Source organism: Melanostigma gelatinosum, assembly GCF_949748355.1.
Source record: "Melanostigma gelatinosum genome assembly, chromosome: 3".
Lineage (NCBI taxonomy): Eukaryota > Metazoa > Chordata > Actinopteri > Perciformes > Zoarcidae > Melanostigma > Melanostigma gelatinosum.
The window spans coordinates 1,212,212-1,222,211 of NC_136636.1; the positions used below are offsets into that span (position 1 = coordinate 1,212,212).

The following is a 10,000-nucleotide window of genomic DNA, read 5'->3' on the forward strand; positions in this document are numbered from 1 at the left end:
TTTATTTATTCCACTTTGCATCCAGAATCAACGCAGAAAACACTCATCTAACGATGAAAACCTACAACAATGTGGAGACGTGTGGATTAACGAGAGGATCGGCTGGTTTCCTTTGTGTTCTGTGACAGAAACAACAGACGTCACCTTGTTGGAGACTTTTGACGAAACAAGAAAACTAATCAACAGATGAATCGATGTTTCACACAAACGCTTCATGTTTTCTACACTCTCTGAGACCCTGAGGGATTTCAGGAGGCACACCAGATATTCTGGAACGTTTTGTAATTAAACCTGAAAACGGTGCAGCGCGTTGGTGTGAGGGCCACGTTAGCGTGACGTGTAACACCCGTAGCTCTGAGAGGATTCGCTTTCTCAGGGAATAAAAAACATCTCATCCTTTGTGCGGCAGCGTGACATTCAGCCACCGGCGCTTCCTTTGTCTGAATGAAAAGTCACCAGCAACACGAAGCATCGCTCAATGTGGCAACAAAAGAACGCAACACGTGTCCCAGAGCTGCAAGACTTCTGCAACAACCGCACACGAGCCAAAGGTTCCACAAGGTGATGAAGCACATTAAACAATGCATCACAACCAGCGTTACATCAGGATGATCAATGTGACATCATTTCATGAGCACAGCTCAAAACCCACCTGTTTAGGCTGGCGTTAGTGTGAAAGTACACCCATGTCCTGGACCTGCTCTTAAAATATGTTTCACATTTTAATTTTATTTTTTAATTTTCTCTGTGTAGATAATTTATTGACTCTTGGGTCACATTGTGTTTTTATGCTTTTAGATGTCTGCTCTGTTAAGCACTTTGTGATACTACTCTCTGTGGAAAGAGAGTATTCATTCACATCAACAAAGAACTTTCTCTCAACATCCTCTTTGTGTGGCAGCAGCCTGAGAAGATGACGAATTACTTCACCCCCCCCCCACACACACACACGCACACACGCATCTGTCTGCACCTCTTCTTCTTCTCTTCCAACTCACTGCCATGTCCATAAATTATGGAGGGGGGCTATATTTGGACTGAGGGGGGGGGGGGGGGGGGGCTTTGCTCACATGAAAGCGCGCGCTCCTCCAGGTTACCTTTAGAGCTCTCCGCGTGCACAGGACTGTTTATTAACAATTCAGAGCTCATTCCTGAGACACAACACGAGCATCGACGTGCGCCTCGGCGCGTTGTAACGCGCTGTTTGTTCCCGACATGAGACCTGGATGACTTGGTTTCATTAGCAGCCTGTAACTCAACCATACATGTGTTGGGGCGGCTCCTGATCAGCGTGTTTGACACAGCCCCCCCCCCCCCGCGCCCCTCACCATCTTGGACCGACTTCCCGCCTCCGCCCAAAAGCGCAACCGGCGGAGGGACACGTTATTCGGCGGAGGAGAGCTCTGCGGCCGCAACAGAAGCCCGTAACGGACGGGAATGATTAAAGGTGCTGACCAATGAAGCCACCTTTGTTTGTAATCAGGACGGCCGGAAGGACGCGTGCGGTGCGCGCGCCGCCCCAGCGTCTGAACAACAAAAGAGGCTTTTAATCCAGCAGCCACGACCTCGTGACTCGTTGTATTTACAGCATGCGTGGGTCACGTTCGTGGCGGGGTGAGACATGCAAAAAAACAACAACATGCACACGCGCATTAAATACAAACAAAACACATCCCGAGGAGGAGCGCGCGACTTCGCTCCGAGTGTAACGCTAAGGGGGGGGGACGCTCGATGCTCATTCCGGTACATCCAGGGAGCAGACGGGGAGCGGGAGACGCCCCCCCCCCTCCGCGTGGCCGTGCTCTGTGTTAGTACCTCCACAATCAGCGTCTTCTCCTCCCCGCAGACGGTAACGACCCAGAACAGGATGGGGAAGTAGCAGGTCTTCCAGCAGACTCCCGGGAGCCCGGCTTTCCTCCTCCGCCTCACGCCTCCTCCTCCTCCTCCTCCTCCCGTCGCCATGGCTGTGTCCCCGAAATTCTCCCCCCCCCCCCCAAAATCCCAGGCTCCGGCTTGTTTACCGGAGCAAACCGTCCGTGTGCTCGCGCTTCATCCCGTCTTCTCTGTCTCTCCCTGTGCGTGTGAATTGTCTCTCACCATCTCCCGGTTCGCTCGTGCAGACGCGCTATTGGTTTAGCGGCCATTGCGCAGGCTCACTGAGGTAGAGCTGAGGGAGCCTGCTACACCGGAGCGCGGATGCAGGTTGGTCGGTCTGTCTCGGGTATCATCGAGGAGGAGAAGGGGGAGGGACGTAGAGAGAAGGGGGGGGGGGGGGGGAGGAGGAGGAGGGGGAGGGGGGGGGATGTGATGGATTTTGTTGCAGCAGCGCTTTATCAACACCAGGAGCGCGACAGATGCAGCGACACTCCTCTCTGTCTGTTGTCGGCCTCCCGTCTCATGTTCCTCTCGGAGGTCTTCATCTTCATCTTCTCATCTTAAAGTTCTGCTCCTCTATGAACAGAACCATCATGAGTAGAAGTAGAGAACTAGAACACGTCTCCAGTGCAGAACAACTCAGTTATGATGACATCAATCATAAAAAAGACAAGTTGAATTTCTCTTATTTATTTTACAAAAAAATGTAAAGCAATAGAATGTATACATCCAAAGGTTGCCAGTACTTTATGTATTGAAGTGTTCACATGATTCCAGCCTCTCCTCCACTGCGTCGCATTACTGACAGCAGGACGGATTCCTCGGCCGCTGCAGGGATCGAACCTGCGGCCAGACGGCCTCTCGCTCTCCTCTTCAAGGGTCATTGTTGGTGTGTTTTAGGAGATGCGTGCATCTTTTCGGCCAGAAAATGTCAAATCTGAACTAAAGACAGCTGCGTTGTGAGTCACTCGCACATGACTGACTTCATAACTCTCCACATGGAACCCGTTCACACCGTTACAGGTGCTGAGCATGCGAGTGTGTTTTAGGGAGGATAGCGAGAGAAGCGCATACAGGGACAGGAGAACTAAAAGTACACAACCCGAACCATTTCACTTCAAATACACGGCGAAGCAGGAAGTCGATCTACTGACGGCCTGTCGACAGTCGGAACCATGAACCATGTCATCAAAGCTGCAGAGTTTCTACAAAGTGGATCAGAAACGTCTCGGAGGAGTCAGCGGTCGCTGTTGACGTCATTCCAGGTCCGTTGGCTTTCACCTGCTGCACAGACTGAATGATGAATGAGTGATGAATGATGAATGATGAATGATGAATGAGTGAGTGTTGATTCATAATGAATCTGTCCTCAGGTGGCCCCACAGGTTGGATGGTACATGTGGAAAAATAAAGCTCGACTGCGCAGGAGGGAAAGAGTTCTTTGGACCTTTACACTGAAGTCATCCGGTGGCAAAGTTAAAGGAGATATACAGTTAAAGGAGGAAATGAATGCAGCAGAAAGGAGGAACATGGTTTTAAGAGGGGATGAAGAAGAGGAGGAACAGAACAAATCACGATGGAGCAACGGCATCCACGCAAGCCAACATTCCTGCTCGATTCACGAGGACACGATACTTCTGCTGACTTTGTGCTCGTCATGAGGTGGAAGAGTAGAAATACTTTACATCCGGACCTCTGAGGTCATCTGGACTCAGGTCTGCGTGGTACGGCTCTGCTGGACTCCACCCGTCTGGTACCAACATGACATCGTCTGCAAACAGGACGTCTCCACGTCACTTCTAAGACTCGCTGTTTGCAGACATTTATGGTTTTAATGCCTTTTTCATTCTGCAAAACACTGAATTACAAGCTGCTGTGAGAATCAACCTGCTCTGTCTCGAGCTGAACGCTAACGTCTGCATGTTTCCTGTTCCCGTCCTGTGTTACTCGTTGTCATGGTGCTGTCTGAACATGTGATGTGCATGTAAACTCTCTCTGTACTCTTCAGAAGAATCGACATGAAGGCAATCCTTCAACAGTGTTTCTAATAACTAGAATACTTCAGCTGCTCCAGCAAGCGGGGATCAAATCACCATCTTGGCATTTGACACTGAAGCTCCAACAGTTGAGATAGAAGTAGAGCAGTAGAGACGTTAGAGAGCTTTTACAATATGTCTCAATGCCAGTAGTTTTAGTCTACTATCAGACTGAGTCAACACCTCTCACTCTCCTCCCACTCATCTCTCACTCTCTCTCTCACTCGCTCTCTCTCTCTCTCTCTCTCACTCTCTCGCTGTCTCTCTCACTGTCTCTCTCTCTTTCTCACTCTGTCTCGCTCTCTCTCTCGCTCTCTCTCATCTCTCTCTCTCGCTCTCTCACTCTTTCTCTCTCACTCTCTCTCACTCACTCTCTCTCTCTCGCTGTCTCTCTCACTCTCACTCACTCTCACTCACTCTCTCTCTCTCGCTCTCTCTCTCTCTCTCTTCTTCACTGAAACACACACCTAAATGTGAACATTAGCACCTGATCAGTTGAGAAAGTGGACCTGGATTCATTTGCAAATTTGATGACTTCAGACTTGATTTGGCAGAATCAAAAACAAGTGGCGTGTTGATGTATTTCTGTAACGGCCCTGGAGGAGGAGGAGGAGGAGGAGGAGGAGGAGGAGGAGACGCTGCTGCTGCCGGGAGCTGAGCTCTCCTCCATTTTCTATTGTTATATTTGGGAAAAGAGATAAACAGAAACATTTTGTTTACTTGTAGGACTGTATTCAAGTCTGTACGCAAAAACTGGCTTCCCCTCAGAACAGACATCGAACCATAGTCCTTACCCACAATCCTCCTTGCTCACTCACAGACACAGTGTGTGAATAAACACCATCTGAGAAGAGCAGGCGTCCAACAGCGACACAGATCCATCTCTTGCTCTTATTAATATCAATGATGAATCCTCTCCCGCTCTCTTACCCCTTCCTCACCTCGGTTAGTCAGCTGTCCACCTTCGCAGCACTTCATTCATCACCACTTTGCATCCGTCATCGTCTGTCAGTTCAATAAACCGGCAGCCAGCAGAAGGCTTCTCACACTCGCCTCTTGTCTTTGTCCCTCCTTTGTTTCCCCTCAGCTGTTGGTTTTACAACATTTCATTTTCTTCTGTCCTTCATCACTCATTAGTGCTCATACTCCTCCTCACTCTTTCCTGATTTATTTTCTCTTTTCTGCAGGTTTTCTTCCAGCCAGCCAGTTCACACCTCCCCCTGCCTCCTGTTCAGTTCTATCAGCTTCTAATTTCTGGGTTGTGACCCACTTTTCAGCAGCTGACATTGTTCTGTTCTGGTCCAGGACTGAGACTCCTTCTGTTCTGTAGTCTTTAGTGTCAACAGACATTAACCAACACTCCGAATGTGACTGCTCTGAGCAACAAACATATTAAACATATTAAACATATTAAACATGTTAAACATATTAAACATGTTGCTCAGAGCAACAATCGACCCAGTCGCCAGAAACATTGTTGGCATACTTCTCTTCAAACCACAGAATACGTTTCATGTTGATGTTTTTGAACCAAGAATACTTAACTAAATAAGTTCATGAATACGCTTCATATCAGTCCTGATCACGCTTGCAGAAATGCACTATGACACAAGCTGAATGTTTGGTTAGGCTTAGAGAACAAAACCACTTAAACACGACAGCCCCCTTTAAAGGGGGGGGGGGGGGGGTACTTGTGTACAATTCACTTTTGCAATACGAATAAAAGAAGAAAAAAAACAAAAAACTGTGTAACAAAGAGATTCTGGGCGAAACAACCACGGGAGCCATTTTACATACTGCAAAACACAATTATACATGAACTAAGATCATATCTAGAAGAACACTACAAGTTTTACCACAAAACCACGTTTTTCTGGGCAAAAAACTGCAGTACTGTACTCTTTGTTTTGATCTCTGACGAGAAAGCACGGAGCGATTTTGGCAGATGAGCACATCCAGAGGGCCTCTGGATGTGCATTCAAGTAATATTTTAGACACAAGTGCTTTTTTTCAGGCGAACCTGAAACTTTTTCAATTTGAGCTGTGCCATATGTGTATTTGTTATTAACCAGTAACATATACACCATTTTACAGAAATCAGCACATCTCACAAGTGTTACCTGTATTATACAATCAAAAAATCATTAAAATAGACCTTGTAGTTGCAGAAATACACTCTCTTTAGTGTGGGTATGCAATTTTAGGGGCAGTGTTCAAGAAGATTTATTAAGATCAGAGAAAAACATCATGGTTTGTGTTTAAACAACGTAACGCCACAAGGTAACGCAACAAGGTAACGCAACAAGGTAACGCAACAAGGTAACGCAGCAACGTAACGCAGCAACGTAACGCAGCAAGGTAACGCCACAAGGTAACGCCACAAGGTAACGCCACAAGGTAACGCAGCAACGTAACGCAGCAAGGTAACGCCACAAGGTAACGCCGCAACGTAACGCCGCAACGTAACGCCGCAACGTAACGCCGCAAGGTAACGCCGCAAGGTAACGCCGCAACGTAACGCCGCAACGTAACGCCGCAACGTAACGCCGCAACGTAACGCCGCAACGTAACGCCGCAACGTAACGCCGCAACGTAACGCCGCAACGTAACGCCGCAACGTAACGCCGCAAGGTAACGCCGCAACGTAACGCCACAAGGTAACGCCACAAGGTAACGCCGCAACGTAACGCCACAAGGTAACGCCGCAACGTAACGCCACAAGGTAACGCCGCAAGGTAACGCCGCAAGGTAACGCCACAACATAACGCCGCAACGTAACGCCGCAAGGTAACGCCACAAGGTAACGCCGCAACGTAACGCCACAAGGTAACGCCACAAGGTAACGCCGCAACGTAACGCCACAAGGTAACGCCGCAACGTAACGCCACAAGGTAACGCCGCAAGGTAACGCCGCAACGTAACGCCACAAGGTAACGCCGCAACGTAACGCCACAAGGTAACGCCGCAACGTAACGCCACAAGGTAACGCCGCAACGTAACGCCACAAGGTAACGCCGCAACGTAACGCCACAAGGTAACGCCACAAGGTAACGCCGCAACGTAACGCCACAAGGTAACGCCACAAGGTAACGCCGCAACGTAACGCCACAAGGTAACGCCGCAACGTAACGCCACAAGGTAACGCCGCAAGGTAACGCCGCAAGGTAACGCCACAACATAACGCCGCAACGTAACGCCGCAAGGTAACGCCACAAGGTAACGCCGCAACGTAACGCCACAAGGTAACGCCGCAACGTAACGCCGCAACGTAACGCCACAAGGTAACGCCGCAACGTAACGCCGCAACGTAACGCCACAAGGTAACGCCGCAACGTAACGCCACAAGGTAACGCCACAAGGTAACGCCACAACGTAGCGCCGCAACGTAACGCCACAAGGTAACGCCGCAACGTAACGCCACAAGGTAACGCCACAACGTAGCGCCGCAACGTAACGCCACAAGGTAACGCCGCAACGTAACGCCACAAGGTAACGCCACAACGTAGCGCCGCAACGTAACGCCACAAGGTAACGCCGCAACGTAACGCCACAACGGACTTCAGACAAAAGTCAACAAATACAACTATCCTGAGGCCTGGTTGGCTGCTGGTGTTGTGATTTTTAATATGGGGCTTTAGAAATAAAATTGAAAATTCTCGTCCAATTGTCAAATTCATAGGACAAATAAAAAATGTCTCATATTTAGTTTGTTGCTGATGCTCATCTTGCCTTCTTCTCCAGTTTTGTTTGTACTTGTCTTTGAGACAAAAGGTGTGATGACACCATGTGTAATATGACCACTGGAACAATGAGAGCTATACAATGTAGAACGTTACTTCAGTAGAAATCACTGAATATATTTCCAGACAGGGTTTTTATGCTGTTGCTTCTCTGTCTTTTGTTGAGTTGAATATTTGCTTTTAGCTCTAGACTTCTGGACCTTGGACACACTCGGACTTTAGACAAAAGTCAACAAATACACCGAACTATCCTGAGGCCTGGTTGGCTGCTGGTGTTGTGATCCTGGTTATATGTGAGGGAGCTGACTGGATTTGATTTCATTGCTTTCTGATCCTGACTTGATTATTTGATTATCTGGTATTCAGCCTGTGGGTGGTGATACATTTGCACTTTGTGTGAGCGTCAAAGATCGAGTGGAAGACATGGGCGGTGAATTCTCCTGTGAATCCTCAAAAGAGGAATATGACAGCATTGCTCTTCAGCTTTATGAAGCTGCTTCACAGCAGCCGTGCCTCATACCAGACGTCGGCATAGATTTGAATCTGCTGAAGTATTCTGGTATCGACTCCAACGCTGTGCTGCAGAGTTACTCTGATGATCTGATCAACAAGGTGCCAAACTACATCCAGAAGTTGGGATCTGGTTTGGGTTCGATCACTTCATTCCCAAACGCTGTTGGACTCGGAGCATTGGTGATTTCCATGATCATGGAGATCAGCATGAAGAGCACAGCTGATCATTCATACAGCATGTTCCTGCGAGTATTTGGTGAAGAGAAAGCCTCAGGCGTTCGCGACACAATGTCAGAGTATGTGAAGCGCCATCGAATGTACGTGAACGATGACCGACTACTACAGATGGAAATACAGAGACTGGAGAAGCAGCTGAGCAACCATCTCACCGTCCTCAGGAACTCCCTGCTGCTTGACGGACAGATGAGGAGCCGTGGGTTCAACATCTGGGTGAATGGAGCCTCCTTCCACGTCCAGATGTTGATCCACGAGGCTCGACTGAACGTTCAGACTGGCATCAGTACAACAGACTCTGTTCATACAATCCAAAGTGCCATCACTACGTATATGCTGGACCTGAAGAATTTACTGGGGAAATACAAGACTCGCATGACCAGTATTAATTATATCTATTATAATTTAAATTGCGTCCATGCTGAAGCATGCCTCCCAAGCACATGTTCTATACAAAACCATGACAACAATTGTGAAACACTTCATCTACGTCTTGATCCGATAGGCTACTGTGAAGGTTCATGTTTGATAGGGCCTTATATCAATCATGTTTTCTCAAAATATGAACCACTCTCAGGTCATTTTCTAAACATCAAGAACAACCTCATCTCTCACATCAACCAACATGATTCATTCACTCTGCCTTCAGCTCGTTAGTTTAGTTCAATTCTGTTGGTTCAACCACCTGAAGCTTCACTGATCGAGTACACGTTACACAGTAACGGGCAAAAAAACGACGTTATGTAGCATTTTCTCAATGAATTGTTTGTTGTCATGGACGTGTTCTGACTGAGTGACAGGATGTGTCGTGGCATTCTGTAATTGTTGTGATCTATTGATAGAATGAGCAGATTGCAGTGGATTCATTGATATTGTATCGTATTCAATGTGACTTCATGAACACAGTCAACTGTCTGCATCCAGAAACATGGAAACACAATAAATACAGAGAGACATTAGACTTCATGTTTTCTTTTGTCTCTAAAGAACCGTCATACAGACGTACATTTCGTGTTCTTGATCATCATCATTGTGTTGTGTTGTGTCACAGTGATGGAGATGACTGAGTATTATACACAAAGTACATTCAACCCTTTGTGATTGCAGTTCTACTTGTTAACAAGAGTTACCTTGTTGTTTGTTCCTTCATGGTGAAGAAGTCATCAACATGTTGCGTAAGTACAGCAGTGCTGCCATCTTGTGGTGTAAATATTCTCCTGCATCACACAGCAGAGCGTCTGCAGCTGAACCCTGAAGGTGAGCAGACAGTGAGCACCAGGAAGCAGGAAGCTTCATCTTCAGCGCTTCAGGCTTTTCTTGTGAACTGCTTCTTGAAGCAAACGTGCTGAAATGTCTTGCAGGTTGTGACCTCTTGAGTTCTGTTTCGACAAGTCAACAAGTGTCAGAAGGTAAAAGTCAGACTAAAGATCTGTTCACTGTCCTGATGGGTTGAATCAAGTGAATGCCCAACAAACGAACTGCTAGTTTGAGTTTGTATCATTTAAAGCCTTCAGTCAGGTCAGAAAGCTTTTTATTTACTTGTTTCTGTGATAATTATTTTATTTGAATTGTTCAGAGAGCTGCTGAACACAGCCTTAGTCA

General features: G+C 47.5%; 2 protein-coding genes across 2 annotated transcripts in view; one reads left to right on the top strand and one right to left on the bottom strand.

The window, feature by feature from the left end:
• Nucleotides 1–1,962, bottom strand: part of mmp24 (matrix metallopeptidase 24) — a gene marked incomplete at both ends in the record, with an annotated part of 28,313 nt that extends 26,351 nt beyond the window's left edge. The window contains one exon of the mRNA XM_079265604.1: nucleotides 1,816–1,962. Coding sequence (XP_079121730.1) covers nucleotides 1,816–1,962 — 147 coding nt within the window. The remainder of the gene's footprint in view (nucleotides 1–1,815) is intronic.
• LOC306775284 (E3 ubiquitin-protein ligase TRIM39-like) overlaps nucleotides 1–10,000 on the top strand; it is a 193,118-nt gene that overhangs the window by 35,989 nt on the left and 147,129 nt on the right. The window lies entirely within an intron of this gene.